General features: G+C 43.5%; 2 protein-coding genes across 2 annotated transcripts in view; both read right to left on the reverse strand.

Moving 5' to 3' along the window:
- The window catches only part of LOC103363025 (cysteine and histidine-rich domain-containing protein 1), a 7,998-nt gene extending 1,902 nt beyond the window's left edge, over window positions 1-6,096 (reverse strand). The window contains exons 1-10 of the mRNA XM_008289602.1: window positions 5,861-6,096; window positions 5,135-5,184; window positions 5,005-5,061; window positions 2,514-2,668; window positions 2,201-2,304; window positions 1,119-1,168; window positions 729-799; window positions 486-588; window positions 277-396; window positions 3-76 (exon numbers count right to left, since the gene is read on the reverse strand). Coding sequence (XP_008287824.1) covers window positions 3-76; window positions 277-396; window positions 486-588; window positions 729-799; window positions 1,119-1,168; window positions 2,201-2,304; window positions 2,514-2,668; window positions 5,005-5,061; window positions 5,135-5,184; window positions 5,861-5,924 — 848 coding nt within the window. The 5' untranslated portion in view covers window positions 5,925-6,096. The remainder of the gene's footprint in view (window positions 1-2; window positions 77-276; window positions 397-485; window positions 589-728; window positions 800-1,118; window positions 1,169-2,200; window positions 2,305-2,513; window positions 2,669-5,004; window positions 5,062-5,134; window positions 5,185-5,860) is intronic.
- Window positions 6,097-15,734: 9,638 nt separating this feature from the next.
- LOC103363027 (phosphatidylinositol-binding clathrin assembly protein) overlaps window positions 15,735-18,777 on the reverse strand; it is a gene marked incomplete at its 5' end in the record, with an annotated part of 60,335 nt that continues 57,292 nt past the window's right edge. Inside the window, one exon of the mRNA XM_008289604.1 lies at window positions 15,735-17,249. Coding sequence (XP_008287826.1) covers window positions 17,235-17,249 — 15 coding nt within the window. The remainder of the gene's footprint in view (window positions 17,250-18,777) is intronic.

Raw genomic sequence — 18,777 nt, forward strand, 5'->3', positions numbered from 1 at the left:
AAACCATACTCACTCCCCACAGGTGGAACTCCCTCTTGAAAATCTTGTTGCTCTCAAACTGGATCTGACAAGAGACCTGCAGAAAACACAGTTTCTATCTCACACCTAAGAAGGCTTAACAGTTCAGCAGTCATTTCTCAGTGTACCGTTAACTTCCTGCTGCCACTTTGACATTTTCTCTTGTACACATGACTGATGTTGCTAAACACATCAGTTACATGTTCAAAAGAAAACACCAAGACAAACAGTGCACTCAGAAATGGCTGCTGGACTCACCACTGTCTGGTTTGCCTCAATGCTGGAAAGTTCAGGGTTTGTGTTCTTGGCATAAATGGTCAGAACAACATTGTTTGCAGTCTGGTGCCAGTCATGTCGACACGCAACCTTCTTCTTGTCCTGGAAACACAAAGTCAAACAACCACATTAAAAACTTTCACAGGAACCCCAGTAGACACTCTTTAATGCCACATACGAGGTGCACATACCTGCTTGGGGACCCAGCAGTGTTTCCCGGTGCTGCAGCCCTTCTGGTCCAGGAAAGCATTGAAGTCTGTTGTCTTGATGCAGCAGCAGCTCCAGTATTTATACCTGTGCATGAAGATGTGAAGGTTTTACTTACTGATCATTAATAAAGTGTTGCTTTGCAAACAGTCTCATTATTTGCTTGGTGCTCTCCTCAAACAATACACACTCAAGTTCTTTTGATCACATTACACCTTTGTTCTCACCCCTCATGGAAGACAGGGCCTCCAGGGTGGTGGCTGCAGACCTCCATGTCTGTCTCTGGGCCCTGATAGACCTGAAAACATCAGTCACCAGGAAAGGTCAACAATGGCTTTGGTTGGATAAACACATCATGATGGTTCAACTTTTAAAAACCAGCAACTACTCATGACACACTGCTTCAGCAAAACATGAGGTTGTATATCCCTTTGTCAGGATGCTGTTACCAGCTTCAACCACTAGATGTCACCCTTAATAAACTTTACACACCAAGCAATACAGTCTGCCATCACTCTGTTTTACACATGAAGGCTCCTCACTCAGGAGCTGCAGCTATTTTGCGATTCAGAAACACCACCCATTCCCTCCAAAACACAAATAACTGACAGACTCACTGTTTTACATCCTGCATTCTTGCAGCGGGTCCCCGGCATCACCTGGCTGTCTGTGGAGGAACAACAGTCAGCCACAGATCACATAACTTCACCTCTGAAAAAGTTACTACAATATTACATATATCAGAAGTGCTACAACTACTTTGGGCAAATCACTTTCAGTTGTTTGTTATTCTCTCCACATTAACCAGATGGTACACTAGTTCAATAACAGTTAAAGATGTTGAACACTCAGAAGCCCCAAACCTGCCAACAGGTGAAATAAAAATAATTCTTCAAATCATTTCTCTGACAACTGCACATCAACAGATCACACTTCAGGTTTTGTGGTGACACAGTTTTTCATTTTGGATCAGGTAGTAGAATCTTCCATTTCTTATTCTTGGGGAATCAATTAACCCAAAACATGTCCTGTCTAAAAGGCCGCAGTACAAGCTGCCTGAATGTGTAGGAGGGACGAGCTGAATCTTCCTCATTTCATTAAAGAAATGACTTGACTACACAGGCAACACACAAAACCTTACATTACAATTACAGCTACTGACAAAAACAAAACTGTCAATGTCCTAAAAGTGACTTTTCCAGCTAGGTTTAGGAACACTGATCAGTTTCACATTTCAACCCACAACTAGGTACTGAATGAATATTTGTTTTGATTAGGTCTGTACAACAAACCTCATTAAAAGCAAACATTTCATCATCAGATTAAGATGTTTCACAAATTCACAACACAAACAACTGTTGAGGTAGAAGTTTCTGTACTTTTTACTTTCCACAAAACACATTGATGAATTGGCACTGACTGACCAACGAACAGAAATAGTGTGTACATGTTTGCAAGTTTGTTTTATTTATTGGGTCTTGAACATTGCTGAAATTCTTTTCTCCTTCAAAACACTGCTGATCTTAAAACAGTTACAATACCTATTTAAGTAATTCTCCTGACAAATCAGCTCCCCAAACACAAACACATCATTCCGTTTCTTCATGCACACAAAAACATGTTTTGGGGACTCAGATGTGGTCACAGTGACTTCATTTCTTTAAGCCATGTAGGAACAGAGACAAGCTGAAGGACTGACCTTTGTTCTCCTTCTCGGCTCTCTGGCTGATGTCCAGCTTCTCCAGCACCTGAGCCAGCGACGCCGACACTTTGTGGGGCAGTTTGGTCAGCGGCTCATCTGAGCTGCACATAGAAATAAGCATGAACAGGCCTACAGGGTGGATCCTCTACATTATTTATTCCTGAGATGCAGCGACCTCGCCCTGACCTGCGTGGATGATTGCATGTACAGCTGCAGCATGTGACTAACAGGGAAGTTTATGCAAACTGACACATTCCAGTTATCCCATGGAAATGAGCAGAATGTCGACATGAATGAGAATCACACACACCTGGGTCTCTCCTTCTGCAGCGTCTCAGCAGACTTGGGGCCCTGGTAGATGATCTCCTGGCCGTTGGTGTGTTTAATCTCGGCCTTATCAGACGACACCTCCGGCCTCAGAGGCTCCTGAGGCTTCTCGTTGCTGTGGCGCCCACGAGTGCAGCCCTGTGTCAGAACAACAGAGGTCAGATCAGGCAGGAAAATCTGCTCAAAACCCTCAGTTTCAGATTTCACCTCCCCTTATCAGAGAGACATGTTGAAACATTGACAGACAGGATTTCCAGCAAAATCCTCCAAACAAGGACAGTTTGTAATGTTGAACAAAGACATCCGACAACACAAATTGAAATCAGACATGTTTGAGTTGTAGACAAACAGGACATTCATTTTGGGGTTCTAGCAAACACCCAATTGACATTTTAGAAACCAACCGCACAATGAAATCATGGAGAACACACAGACAGAATCAGCAGCAGCTCTGGTTTCAGTTCAACCAGCTCATTGGTTCACTGACTGTGTTCAGAAAGTCACGAAACTCAACGAGTGACAACAGAGAGAGACACTTTTAAAGTCTGTAACTTGATATCTGTAGTTTATTTAGAGGCTGTCACAGACACTGGTAGCAGAGTTCAGACCAAACATTTCACACGTGGACGGATCAATAATCGATCAGCTTTGGACAGACTCTCACCGAGGCCTCCAAACTGATTTTCTCATCAAACACGGTCGTTTCAAGTCAACCCAAACGCCAACACAGCTCAACAGCAACGTCACAGAACACATAGCAGACGTTTAGCAGAGTTAGCATTGAGCTACTCGGTACCTGAGACAGACCGCCGACCACGTGTTGACCCTCCGCACCGGGCTGCTCTGCGGACAAACAGCGAGCAGGACGCGGCTGTCCGCCGCTGCTGCTCCTCGGAGCCCTGAGGCTCCACGGACGTGTTTCTAGCCGGTTTTCGGGGCCCTTTTAAACCCCCTCATTTGATTGTCGCGCCCTGATCAGCTGATTGACTACAGCTGATTCACATTAGTGACGTCATGACGTCGCTGCGTCAATCAGCGCTGCTTCCTGTCTCTGCTCCTCTGAACCACCTCAAACTGGACTAGAATCAGCCAGAGCCTCCTCACAATCACGTTATTTCTGTTATATGCACTCACTTCAGTTTCTACATTCACATAGTAAACCTTTGCCTTCATACTATCACTATTATTACAGGAACAGGCCACTGAAGCCCTGACAGGTGGGACAGAAATGACTTTCTCCAAAGTTTTCAGAGCCAAATAACTTTATAAATGCAGTAGACGTGACATTTTCTGAGCTGAAAAGCAACTTTGAGCTCTGTTAAAACTGGATTTTAGGGGTGCTGCTATAGCTCACCTGGTTGAGCAGGTGTCCCATATGCAGAGCTACAGTTCTGATGTGGAGGTCATGGGTTCAAATCCTGCTCATGACCCTTTCCCACACGTCCTCCCCCCATTATTCTCTACTTTACTGTCTCACTAACACTATCCAATAAAGTCACAGAGGCCACAAACATAATTTTCAAACACTGATTTTTACACCCACTCCAGGTGACACAACCTACAGACAGTTGTTTTTGTGTGTGTGTGTGTGTGTGTGTGTGTGTGTGTGTGTGTGTGTGTGAAGTATTCCTTCATCTTATATGATGAAGTATTCTGACACTAAACAAGCAGAACACTGACTTTACTTTCACTGGGAATCTTTTATTGGTCTGAATGAACATCAGGAGAAATGACAGCAAGTAAAACATGTAAATATTGTTTGAACACGCCCTAAAAACAATGACTCTGTCCTTCACTACTACACTTAGTATTTTTGGGCTGGACAAATTTGCAGTAAAAAACTAACTGCTATTTCATTACTGCTGATGTTTCTGCTGGGTTTCACTTTTACACTTTCAAAATCACTTGTTTTTTTTTTTACAAAAAAATTAAAGGTGTGTTTTCAGTGATGTGACATTATCCCATTACAGAAATAAATAAGATCTCATTACACTGAAAACAGAGCCTGTTTAACACTTGGCCACGGCTGAAGAACTGATATTACTGACGCAGACTTTGTTTTGAGTGTTGATTATACATATTTGTGTGTTATTTCAGTGACAAACACTCTGAAGTTTCCCATTACAGACGCTCTAACCTCATAAATCCACACCACAGTCTCTCACCTCCAGGATGAAGCAACTTTTCATGATTACAAACATGACGTGTCAACACTCGTGCCTAATTGCAGCACTCTGAGGTCACTCCGTATTGATTTCTAATTAAATATTGGTATTCTCCAGCACTAACTGAGCGCATTTTAAATATGACAGCGTTGACGTCACTAGTTTAACTTTCACCTGATTAAAGTTTCATCAAAGCAGCTGCATATCTTCACATCATTTTCTCTCCTTCCTCTGATTTCTCTGCTCTGCTCCTCCAAACCACAAACACTCAGAGGGATGACTGTGCAGTGTTTGACCCTGAGCCGTTACCTTGATGGAGAGAAACTCCGAGAAGTCTGTCGTCCTTTTCTTGCAGCAGGACCATCCCTGGAGACGGACAGAGAAACGTTTGAGTGTCCTGTTTCAGATCACACTGTGAGGAAAGTGTTGAACAATTTACCTTCAGTGCGTCGTGGAAGATGGGGACTCCTGGGTGGAAAAGGCAGGAATCTTTTGGAGGAGAAAGAAAGACAACGTGAGTCTGTATATGGAGTCAGCAGCGTGGACCAGCTGCTGCCAGGGTCTCTGCAGCCCAGTCGTCCTGCTCGTGTCCCATATAAGGAAGCTGGTTGCTACGAGGAAAGCTGTTCGGTCGGACATGTGGCCGGTCACGCTCTGCTAGCTCTGTCCCACATGCATGTACAAGGATAGGGACTCGCTGCAATCTGGTTCAGGAGCACAAAAAGTTCTCACATTCTACTTCACTTAGACTCTGTATATTTTCATTTAGTTATATTGAACTTACATTTACTTTGTGCTTCAAGGCCAAAACACACCATCTAAATAAAAGTGGGCAGCTGCTTCATTAGTAGGTTTCTGAGAAAATCTAAGCAAAAGGTCAAATGTTCTCTCTTCAATTTCTGACGTATTTTTGAGAAGTTGCAGCTTTAGAAGGTGCTCACAAGTTAGAGCACTGAGTGAACATGAAGAAATCTGCTGTCAAGTGAAACCTCAACAAATAAAATCAAACGTGTGCCCGTGGAAGCTGTTGAGACGAACCCACAAGTTGTGTTTCGGGCCTTCGTCTCTGATCACTCTGACTTCTAGGTACCTTTGACAGTCAAACTGAGTCCAAACTGTTCTGGACGTGATTTAAAAGTAAAGAAAGCAGGCAGGAGGATCTCACCATCCTTGTTCTTGTCAGTGTCAAACTTCTCCCCACAGCCTTTGTTGTAGCACAGCAGCGCCATGTTGCTTTCTGCTTCTTCTTCTTTGCTCGTGTTCTTCCTCCAAACCGGCCTCGTCTCCGGCTTTTAACACCTCGGTCGGACCTCCAGAAGTTTCTCCCTTCAAGCAGCAACTAGAGAGATCCAGAAGGAGTGATCGCTTTCAGGAGGAAGGAATAAACCAGGAGAAGAGGGGAGGAGGGGATCTCTGTCTCTCTCTCTCTCTCTTGCTGGTTCAAGCCAGGCTGAATGAAAGACAAAAATAGCAGCTCTCCTCCCTCCCTCAATTTACAGCTGTCAAAACTTATCTGAAGGTGGGGGTTGACGTTCCTCCTGGAGAGTGTCGGCTGTCACAAACAGGCCTGCTGTGGCCCGGCAGCCGTCACAACACCGCTGACAACTGCTGGATTTCTGTCACTTTTCTGCTGCTGGATCTGCTGCACGCCGACCAATCGGGAGCTGCTTCGCTTCCCGGCAGCAAACACTTATTTCACCTGCTAAAGGTGCTGGAAAGACATTTTAATTCCTGCAGCTGGAGGGACTCTTGAAAACCTGCTCATCTCCTCAGAAGAAGAGCTGAAGGATGTTTTGCTGATCAGAGGTGGACAAATAGAAGAACACCAGACCAATGTGTGATTGTCCTATAACTGCTGCTCCAGTCTTCAAAGAAGGTTTTCAAACAGTTTTTGGAGCCCATCAAAGCAGCCAGGAGGCCCCAAACCAGAGCTTCTGTTTGAATCAGCTCTTATTTACATGTTGTGGTGGAAAATTAGGTTCCTGAGCCTGTTTCTTCCTGCATAAACACATCTATTTAAATGTATTCATGGTGCATTAACACAACATTAGCAGTGAGTAGCTTGCATTGTAAGCTCACAGTTCTGTTTTAACATCATCACTAAACAAAGACACAAAAAGGCTTCATGCATGACAAACTGGAAGATACAAGTGTCCATGTACGTTCATCTGTATTGTGCATATGAACAGGATGTTTTGTCGGATGTTTATTCTTACAGCAAGGCAGGTTTATTTGTAGAGCACAATTCATACCCGACGTACTTCCCAGTGCTTCACACAAAAGTATAAGAAGAGATAAAGTCAGTCCACAAAACATAACCATCATAATTAATTAATTACATTAAAAGCAAAGAGGCAGATAAAATCAATCCATACAAACATAAACATAATCATTAATTAGAAGAGTACAGATCAAATACTTTCAGCAGCTAAACAGAGCCGTTGTCAGTCTGGATTTGAACATTGTCACAGTTGAGGCCTGTCTCACATCTTCTGAAATCCAGCTCCAGACTTTAGCTGCATAAACCTGGAACGCAGCCTCAGCGTGTTTAGTCCCGACTCTGGACACCAGCAGGAGAACCTCCCTGAGGTTCTCAAAGTCCGACATGGTTCACATGGCACCAACATGTCAGAGATGTACTTTGGTGCTGGACCACGAAGACACTTGGACACAAGCAAAGCTGTTTTAAAGTCAGTTCTCAGAGCGACAGGAAGCCAGCGCAGAGCCTTGAGGGTTAATATGGTCGTACTTCCTGGTTCTAGTCGGGACTCGAGCAGCAGCATTCTGGATAAACTTAGTAGAACAGGTATTTTCTTGCAAACATCAGAAATGATTAGTGGGGTTATGGGGGCACAAACATAAAGACAAAATTCAGCACTGACAGACTTGGCAGCATAGCTTTAACATCAGAACAGCGTGAGGCTAGCTGCTTGTACACTTCTTTTCTTTATGCTAAGCTAAGCTAATGGCCTGCTGGTTTCAGCTTTGACATGACTGTAGGCAGCTCTCAGCCTTTCTGTTTCCATTTCAGAGCATCAAAACTACACAAAAACTATTACTTCAGGTCACTTTTACGCTGTTGATGGTGAAGTTAGAGAGGAGCAGACTGCTGTTTGACGAGGACAGACAATTGTTATCCTCTCTGAAACCCACCCAGCAGCTTTTTCAGGACTGCTCAGAAGGTCCTCCTCTGCAATAGGTTCTGTTTGCCCTGAAGAAGCTTCTACAGGTTTGGTTCTTGTGGTTGAAACATGCACTAAAATATCCAGCAAAGTCCTGCAGTAGAAAACATCGCTGTGATATTGATCCTCTCTGCAAAGACATGAATAAAGTCTTTCTTGTTGTGTTCACTGAATGCCAGGTGATTAAGTTCTAAGAGATCCCTGCCTGTTTCAATATGATCTAATTGTGCACTAACACAACCTGTTAACTGACAAACTCACGTCTCTTGAGAATTAATTGACTGCAGCTCAGCACAAGCTACAGGCAGCAGACAGGTATTTATGTACTCGCCGCCCTTTGTAGTTTTCTGCTAAAATATCTTTCATCCCGAGCACACGGAGACAAACTGCCGGCGACTGCAGGAGGCGCGACAATAAATTATTCACTCAGGACAAAACTCACTCTTTGTCAGGCGCAGGACATTTTGAGTGATCTACCTCTCGCTAAGGACCACTTACTCACAAACTACAAAAAGCCTGAAATATGACCAAATGCATCACCCCCGGCATCGCCCAGAGCTGCTCCATGTGCTCGAGGAACAAATGTACACAAACGGTTTCATTATTCAGCTCTGAGCGGGAGTCTGGGGGCGGGAACCTGCTTTCAAACCCCTCGCCGTGGGAGCGCTGCTGTAATAACAGACAATGGCAGAGATAATCAGCCGTGTTTCAGGTCATCGTGTCACAACAAGAGCAGATTATACACACATGTACACAGAAACCAACAGGACAACAGTGAGGAGGCGCTGGAGAGGGGTGCTAATTGAATGTTTCCCACAGTTAAAGCATCTCTGGGACATTTTTAAAGTGCTATTTACACCCACAAGCAGACTCTTGTTGGCATAATACGAGTGATTAAATGCAGTGAAAACAGCACAATATGCAGTGAGAAGCTTTTTAGTGAGAGTTTCATGGTGATTTGTTGACCGTAGGGGAGCAAACCGTTGGTTAAATGCACATTTATTTACCAGTAAAAATCCATCACAATACAAAGTCGAACGTGAAGCTTTTGTACAGTACACAATATTAGAATGTAGACCAATGTTCGATCAAGATTGGTCACATGTGAATACTGCAGACTGTAAAAGAAGGACAAATTCAAGTATGACAAGGAGAATAAAAAGTCTTTCACTAGAGAGGCCTCAGTAGATGGACATAGCTGCCCAATGTGTGCATGTTGACCTGATTCTGTGCGCCTACTTGAGGATGAACTTGCCTTGATTTTGCCTTAAAATGATCCATAATGTAACAAGAGCTCAGTCTGTCATGTAACACAGATATGTTGCATGGAGGGGAAGTGTTTTGCTGTAATTTACGTTACGACTAAGCACCTAAGATTTATGACCTTGAGTTTGACTTTGACCTTCGTCTCAAGCTCATATGTTACATCACCAGTGTATAGGCCTCCAATGTCTTCCTAAGTTAGTCTACTACACTGATATCTTTTTGTGCATTTTCAGCCACACAGAGCTGTTTTGGGGAACTGCGACCTTTGACTTCTGTAGCGGTCACCAATGCATGTATTGACCCCAAAATCTAATCACTCTGAGGAGGGACCATACTGAGGTCATGTATGAAGTTTCAGGTTCAAACTCCTCTCCTGTAAAGTGCTGGACTGTTAACAGACGGGCATGATTACTCTTTTGTTGGGGGGTAACTATAATAATAACAGTAATAATTACTTATTGAATTAATTGACTATAATTCCCACATGCCTCGTTTCCTTTTACAGACGGTCTCATGCTGATGTAATCCAGTTCTAGGCTGTTTAGCTTTAGCTCTGTTCGCTCCTAAGTCCTGCAGATTTGACAAAAAATTCAACTTTCTTGGTTCAAATTAAATTTGCTTCATGCTAAAATGCTACACGATAGAATTGTACAAAAGTTTATGAGAAAATGCTGCAGTTCTGAGCAGATTTCTTTAATTTGTGAACAATTTCCTAATAAGTTTATGGTCTCAGCTGCTACCCTCAAGCCTCCCTCAATATAATACGAGGTTCATTTAGGACATTATGGCGCCATTTAGAGACACCATAGAGCAGGATGTGTTTGGGGGCGGGGCTACCTTGTGATTGACGGGTCGCTACCTCATCATCATGTGTCGTGTCCTCGTGTCGTCCAGTCAGTTCTCGTCTTCAAAAACCAAAATGCTGAAAATCCAAACTCCAGTCTTCAAAATGGTTCACAAACCCGTCATCCATCTCTGATAGACAGTTTATGTTGAAGACACATCTTTCTTCTCATTGATGAAATGGTCGTCAGTATTTATTTGTTAATGCTCAAATGCTGCACCTTTACAAATGTTATAACTGTACTGTAAGAGCTGCAGCTGCTGATTTGTTTGCCATATATTTTGAATAAAGTTATTTTACAGTGACTCCTGCAGGAAGTGGATGGAGGGTGAAGTCAGCTGAAATCACTGCACCCTGAGAAAACACAAATATTTAACATGACCTCTTTTAAGATGTGTCTCTGATTGATTTAGTGCTCGTCTGTGCAAACACATGGATGATAAACTCACATGTGATTGAGCACATTCCCTGATTTAAGCCCTGCAAAAGTAGGAAACGCACAAATCACGCTGCTCATACAGTATCCAGAGAAAAACCCTGTTTGAAGGCAGACGTCTGGTGTTGTTTTGTTTAAATGTCGAACGCTCAACATTCTCCTGAATAAACAAGCCTAATAAGTGACTGTCAAACCTGCCAAACAGCATCAAATCGTAAGCAGGTGAAACATGCGCCGGGCGGGTTGAGATCTCACCAGAAAAGAGCCCGAATTAAGAAAACACATTCCCAAGCCCTGCAGTGCTGCAATTAAAAATCAGAAGCTACGCTGTTTGACATTTCAAGACCTTGAATTTTTATCATGTGAGACTTTAAAGAATATTTTAAGGGTTTGCAGACTTGCTGGCAGTTTGAGCAGCTCCTTCGGCAATTGTCAAGAAAACTCAAAGGCAGGCGGTTGTTTAGGAATGGAAAATGACTTTTTATTTCTTCCAAAAACAAAAAAAAAAAGAGAGAGAGAGAGAAAACAAATCCCTAGAATAAACAAATATACTGCTGTAAAATAAAAGCCTGTGATTTTTTTTTTTTTGTCAACTGTAACATTTGTTTGCCTTTCCATGCTTGATACAATCCATATATTTCTGCTTTAAATAAATAGAAAAAATGTACAAAGAGATGGGGGGGAGGAGACAGAAGAGAGAGAGAGACAGATTAAAAGGTGTAGTCTGCTCCGAAAACATTTGGCATCATTGAGAATTCATGGCTGATCCTGATGTACGGGGAGGTCTGCAGCCCTCGAAATCTGCATCGTCTGTCTGTTTAGCCCGCCCCCACCGAGTAGGAATCGTAATATACTGCTGTAATAACGCTAATATCTTCCGTGTTCAGAAAAATAAAGAGTAAAGGAAAATAATGCAGTTGCAGGTTATGTCTTTAAGCTCTGTGTCGTGAGTGTGAATGTTTGTAATTCTCTATATACAGTATAGTGAGGCAGCAATCCGAGGGTTCTTACCAAAAAACACAGATGTAGAAAAAACAGAACGTGCACAAGAGATCTTTGATTCAACACCAACTCACTGACAAAATGAGGAAATTTATCTGTTAAACAGCCTCTCTCTTTGTTTCTGTCATTTCAGTTTGCGGGCCCGGGCTGCGACGCGCGCAGCCGCCCGCAGATGGCGCCACAGCAGTGGACAAATCTGCCGCCGAGGACATGTGCTGCAAGCAACAAATGTGAGATCTTTGGGAGAAGTAAAACAAAAAGTTTGGCGCTCCGTTTTTGCTACAGTGGCTCGTTTATGGACAGAGCAAACATCTGTCAGAGTCGGTCCACGCGAGTGATGGACCCGCTGTCGTGGACGGCAAACGATTGGTCAAGTGTGATCCGTCTGTCCCTTCGGCTTGTCGGGGCGCCTGACGGACGACGCGGTTTAAAACGGGGACAACAAGAGGAGAGAATTTATCATCATCATCACCATCACTGTCATATCATGCTTTTTGGAAAAAGGACAACAAACATTGACAACGATACAACCATGCACTCGCTGACCCCGGAAAGAGAGAGAGATGGCTCGCCACACAAGAGTCCGCTCTCTGAACGTCTGACACGCTTGGCCTTAGCGGAGAACAGACATTTTAATATGACATCAAGGTTTATTTGTGTATCCTTCTCCACCTAGATTCATGCTACAACAATGCAGAGAGGCGGTAGCAGCTTTGAAAGTCGAGAGAAACTCTGTAACGTAGCCACCGGGCTGCCTGGACTGATCCCAAATGGACCAGAGAACAGTGGTTGTGCTGGGGAAACTCCCAGCTGTAAATGTGAGAAAAGACTGAATTTAAAGGAAGGGAAGTGCCGAAAAAGAGCCCGCATGCTCGGCCAAACCCCTCCCTGAATAACAAAGTTACCTACGTGATAAAGCTGTAATAATTACTGGCAGTTACATCGACGCTAAGGAGACGAGGAGACGAGCCAGGAACGTTTAAGAGACCGAGAATCCACAGTCGTCTCCTTTTCTACGCTCAATCTAGCCCCCGAAATCTGAACATTTTGAAACCACTTGAGACGCACAGACGGAGAAAACCTCATCGCAACAGGCAGGACTGGATTCCATGCAGAGAAATGTGAAGTTTCAAAAAATCTGAAGAAGAAACGCAAAAGAAAAGCTAATAACTGAACAAGGAGAACACAACGTGTAGCGTTAAAGGAAAAAGCTGTGTTCACTGAAAAAAAGTTACCGATTCTTGAAGCTAAATAAACATTGTGGCACTCAGTTTGCCGTCGTTCAGAACCAAAGCCAGCCAAATTAGTTTCCCAACGAGGTTATTACAAACATCGGGAATCATCAGAGCTGCAGTCAGACCTGATGTGATTGATTACTTAAAGATCCAGGAGCTGTGATGACCTGATTCTGGATCGGCGCCACGGCAGCGACTCCTCTTTCTGAAGTGCCAATTTATCACACAAGATTACAGACAGTAAGACAGCTGTCTCAGAACGAAAAAAATAAACTTGATTAGATCTCATTTTGGTGCCAAAGTGGAAGCATCCATTAAGAAAATAGTTTTATGAGTGTCCAAGTTGGAACTCGATGCAAAGGTACCCTGGAGAGGATGGAGGCGCTCCACAGAGTCCGTGTTCGGGACGCTGGGGGTGTCGCAGGAAGTTCACGTTGATCCAGAAAAACACCAGAAATCTGATTTCTGTTCAGTGGTGTCTGGCGTGAAACGACAACTAAAGATAAACTACGAATTTCCTTCTTAAATCGTAAGTTTCTCGGACCTGCAAGCGGGCAAACGAGGGCGCTCGTGTTTCTTTTATACCTGGACGGACGGACGCTGTAATGGACGAGTCCAGCAGGAAGCAGTGTCACAGTCAGAAAACCACAACGGAAAGAAAATGCTGACAAAGTCGCGACTCAGAAATCAGTTGTAACAAACCAGGACATCCGAGTAAGAAAGAGTTTGGATTCAAATGGACGGGACAAAGGGGGCGACAGTTTTAGGTGCCTCGGAGGGGCTTTTGGTTTCCTGTGCTCTGCCAGAAGATGACTCGTGGCAGGACTCCGTTGTCGGGGTTTGGGAGGTGTGTGCCACCACCACTGACATCTTTCTCTGCGCAGGTTTGCAAAAACAAAGTTTCCATGGATTTCCACAAAAGCGTAATGAAAGTCTAAAAGGGTGTGGGACTGAACTTTGGTTCAACTGTCCCAATGATTCGTGGATTCATTTGCTACTTTCCACAAATTTCCTACTCAAAAAATTTTATAAGTAGCCCTGAACAAGAGCTGGTTGACTGTCAAACCTTCCAGCTGCAGCTGAAATCTACTAGTACGGAACTAAAGCTCATTTCCAAAACTGCTTGGACTACTTGTTCTAGAAAAGCACCGTGTGTCTCTTCCGTTCGTCACAAAACACCTGGACGTCCGAGCACGCGATTCGCTGTCTGGGTCCAATCAGAGACGGTTTGTAGGCTGCTGACATCGTAACGAGAGGCTGAGGTGGATGGTCGGATGGATGGACGTCGTCGAGGCAGGAAAAAAGACCGTAACTACCAAACACTGGAGCGATGTCGACAGCGAGAAGAAAGAGCGCGCCGAAAGCTCGAGAAAAGCGAACCACAAAGCCTGAGAGCCTCTGAGAGGTTTCATCTACAGCTAAAAGACAGAGACACCAAGAGAGATAATAGAGCTATAGAGTCTAGACACCGGCAGAGGAGAGGACGAGGTGGTCGGACCTACTGCGGGAGATCCTCCACGGGTTTCAGGGGGATACTATGAAGAGAGGCTAAGCTAACACAAGACTGCGACGAGAAGCTTCTAAGAGCAGTATCTATCCAACAGCGACGGTGATGAATGGGCAAAGACGATCTAGACAGAAACTGGTTATTATAGCTATTGTTTTTTTTTTACATATCTACACATACGGTGACGAAACAGGCTAAAAAAGCATTCTAGAGATAGACCGACTAGACTAGAGAGACTGAAGCGAGATTCTAGAGATTTCACAGCAGAGTGGACGATGAGTCGGATGCTTGACTACCACGGATGTCTGGGACGTGGATGCTGGACCGGGACCGGGGACGGGACTACAAAAAGTTTCAAGTTCATCGTTACAATGGCAGGAAAGTAACTTTTAGTCACCCGCCAAAGTGGCTGGTAGGATAAACAAACTTGTAAAACCCAAAACTACCTCTACAAACTTCAAATCTCTTTCTCAGCTTTTTCGCGCCGGAAAATCTGGCGACGGCTCTCCAGCGGCGGGATAGCCACGTAAGTGCAACATTTCTGCATGTGCATTTTCGCAACAAAATTTGATTTTTATAAAAACAAATCAAGCACATTTCGCGTCAAACCTGTCGGCTCGAGGTTGACTTAAAATTTGACCCTCAGAAATAGCCCTCAATGGAACAAACATACACGTGAGAGTGTAAGCGTACATGTGGACACACACTAGGATGCGTTACGCACAAATAGACCAACAGTCGGACTCATGGGGACGGGAGCTTTGGCTGAGGAATGGCCGTGACCTCTTGCGTGAGTCGGATATGATCCCCAAAGCTTCTTGGAGCCACGGAGCGAGGACGATGCCACCGGTACAGTGTCGTTTGGCTCTCTGCGCAGACAGGAGTCGCGCTTACAGCCGCTCACTTTGATTCAGTGCAATTTAAAGTGAATTCAACTTGATTCAGTAACATTTAACTCACTCACTCAGTGCTGCTGTCATCAATCACTGGCACATAATGTGGATCTGCCAAGAGGTGGCACCTAATGAAAAAGCTCTCATTTCTAGAAACCTTTAAAGTCTGGATTCGGTCGGTGAGCTAATGAAGACAGAAACACAGATACACACAGGTCGTCCAGCTGCTGTCAGCCAGCGAACGGGCTAATGGTGCTAATAAACACTGTGAAGGGCCCAAGAAAAACAGACACACATTTCTTTCCATTTTCTAACGCAGATGGCAGCCAAAACATGTCACGGAGGACAGCGTGCCTGGTTTAAGGCCTCATCACACCAACATTTACAACAGCCACAGTGAGAAACATCCACTGAGGAAAACCAAATCTTTCAAGTCGACTTTAACAGACTTTAACAACTTTGAAAATGTTGCTGTTGACCAAACACTGACGATGCAGTTAAACCATAACTCAGGAAAAATAAGAAGAATTGCGTTACCAATACACATCTTTGCATGCTGTGGATATTTTACAACTTCAGTTTTTGCTTCCATACTTGTCTCCTTTCTGCACTTCAGCACAAAATTTCCTGAATTTTTGTCATGTTGCGGTCAGAAGCGTAGAATTTTTTTTAAAAACTTTTGCAGAATCTGGTTCGAGCAGACGGTTTATTTTGTCCAATTAATAAATGAGACAAAGATAAAGTGATTTCGCTTTAAAATCACAATTTCTTGCTTAGGTTTGGTTACGATGGTACGGCACGTCACAGGTGAATAGTTCAAGGACTGTCTGAAAACTCAAGGATTGTTTTTGTTGTTACAGTTTCTAGCTCTAATGAACAGGTACAATTTGGCTTTTTGAATGCATGCCTTTCAAACCTTTTGGTGACTTTTGGGGTTCAGAGGGATAAAGAGCTCCTTTCACTCTCTTTAATGACTATTAATTGAATTAATTGAAGTACAATCCCCATAACAAATTGCCTGGGGAAGGTAAACAAACAAATACAGGAAATAGGAGAACAACACCAGCATGTTTCTGGCTAGCTAGAGTGCTAGCTCACCAAGTATCGAGCACCAAATATTTCTGGATTCATTTTGCTGCATCGTGTTGGTGTGACGAGGCCTTAAGACAAATCTTTCTGAAGGACTTGTTCTTTCTGGGCCGTGCTGCTGCTGCTGCTGCTGTCTCTCTGTGTGCATCTGTCGCTTCAGGAGGGGGAAAGGAAATGCAGTATGAGTAACCAAGTCTTCAGCTTAAAACCCATAACAACAAATGCTCGACTACTATTAACAAATGCTTCAATAAATTGCTGTACAAGCCCCGATAACATTCAGGAAAGGTTGGCGAAGGAAACAGACTGAAAAATACAAAGGTATCCCAACAGAGCGGAAAATTACAGGAAACACACTTGAGTAGATTTGCCTCTAAACGTCTCGCCGAATGGACAGTTGTGGACACAGACAGCGATCGAGGGCGGGATGGACGGGAGGTCGGCCGTGCGGGTGTTGTCTGAAACAACTGCTGAGCGCACACAAACGTTTGTCTGCACGCACACAATGAACACACACTTGTCCTCTCGTAAGTGCTCCCAAGTTGCCGTTGCAGGCGGACAGTAACCCAGAGAGGACAGAATAGCACCAGTATGAAATAAAGCTAATTCTGCAGCAGAGACTCTCAGAGCAGTCAGATATGTACATCCTGACTGAAAACCAGAGGTAGGATTTCCTCAATCCCCTCTCCTCTCCTCCCTTCTCCCCCATCTTTCTCTCTCATCCGTAGTCCCTCTCCTGAAGCGTCACTCCATCGGTAAGATTTTAAAACACAAATGAACAGAGAGAAGCTACGCTCGCGCACACACACACATGCAAGGAGTTGTTTCAGACAACGACCGGCCGCGATGACATCTCCCCCACCGCCTCCCTCCCTCCATCCCTCCATCCCTCCGTTTCCTCATCTTCTCCTCCTCTGTCCAACTTGAGTTTTGGTGTCGGTCGGTTATCTTGTCGTCTGTCTGCCTCTTAAGTCGTTTTAGCTCCATCAAATCACTCCTCCGTCCATCTGATCGTCCTCTTGTGTGTTTTCTTCTGCTGTTAGTTTGTTTGTCGCTTTTGGCACTCTGCTTCCCCCCTGACTGGATTACATAAATTGCATCTGAACAGACAGAGAGAGAGTGAAACAGATAAGAGGAGCTGCTTGTTTTGATCAGCGGAAAACCACCTTGACACCGCGTTCACACGGCAGCAAAGACTTTCTCAACGGGGATCTACACGTGCTGGAACGGGATGATGGAAAAGGTCGCCGCGGTGGGAAGATAAAGACGAGGCATTTAATGGGATGGGGAATTGGAAAAACAGCATTTATGCTACACAAAACATATTTGTTTTGAATTATTGAATACACTTGCCTGTTTTATGCATTTGTTGCTATAGAGATGACTTCTCTACCTACAACATGCTATTTATAGCTGTATTATTAGCTTTGTTTCCAGTCAACCTTGTCGCTTTTTTAGTTTGAAATTAACTTTTTTTTAATGCAGTCAAACAGAAAATATATAAAGACGCATGTGTGTGAGCATCCTGCATTGTTTTAACCTGATCGTTAGTGGTGATTGGTCACAAGCAGACCATTAAGGTTGGGAAATATGTCTGGGAAATGACTCCTGACCTGCTAATGTTTAACTGGCATGGAGCTGCAATTAGTTGGCATCAACTGATGAAAATGCATCAACATGAAGATTTTAAAATGACCTGTGTGTTTTAATTGTTTTCTAAATGGCTTAAATTCATTGTAAGGGAGGTTTTTCGTCTAATTGCTGCATCATTGGCATCAGTTGTTCTTGGTCGGCTGCAGTTGTAGCAAACAGCGCCAGAATTAGACGGCGTTCAGTTTGAAAGTTTCTAAAGACCAGAGACTTCAGAAGTACGTGAGAACTTTAAATCGCCACAGAACAAAAAAGTTGTTTGTACGCCGCTCTGATTGACCATGAGCAGCTCAGGAGAAAACGCACTGAAAAGACAAAACCCCCCGTAAGAGATGTCTGTTCATTAGCAGAGAGAGCTTTTTATTTTTATATTTCGGCCTTGTAGCGGCTGAATGCACTCATCAAGTGAAAAACTCGCATATAAAAGGGAACTCGCCGAGCAAATGTTCAATAAGGTTTCTAAATGTTTAGAGCTGTAACAATAAACTGAGTAGTTGTCAACTTTATAAAATTAATCTGAAATAAATCTGATAATCGATTGGAGTTTTTATTTTTAGCAAAAAAAAGTTCAATTTCTCTCATTTCAGGTTTTAAGTTTTAACATCTTCTGACAGAAAACTGAAAATCTTTGGATTGTGGAGTGAATAGATCAAATTTGTCCACATTTTCTGTCATTTTAGAGACCAAACAACTAATAATCAATATAAAATAAACTGCAGAACAGAATAATCAGCTATGAAAATAACCCTAGTTTACTTTATCCAACTCATCTGTAAAATAATCAACAGATGAACTGATAGAAAAACACTCTTTAGCAGCAGCTCTAATGTTACAGCATCTTTAAAAAAAACATCTCAATAAAATGACCAATAAAGGAGGTGATGTTTTTATAAAATTTTAACGTCTCATTCATGCCCAACTTTACTTAAAATACTCACACACGGATGCACACTACTATAACCGTACACTACACCTTAT

Source organism: Stegastes partitus, unplaced genomic scaffold (genome assembly GCF_000690725.1).
Source record: "Stegastes partitus isolate 25-593 unplaced genomic scaffold, Stegastes_partitus-1.0.2 Scaffold625, whole genome shotgun sequence".
NCBI classification, from domain to species: Eukaryota; Metazoa; Chordata; class Actinopteri; family Pomacentridae; genus Stegastes; species Stegastes partitus.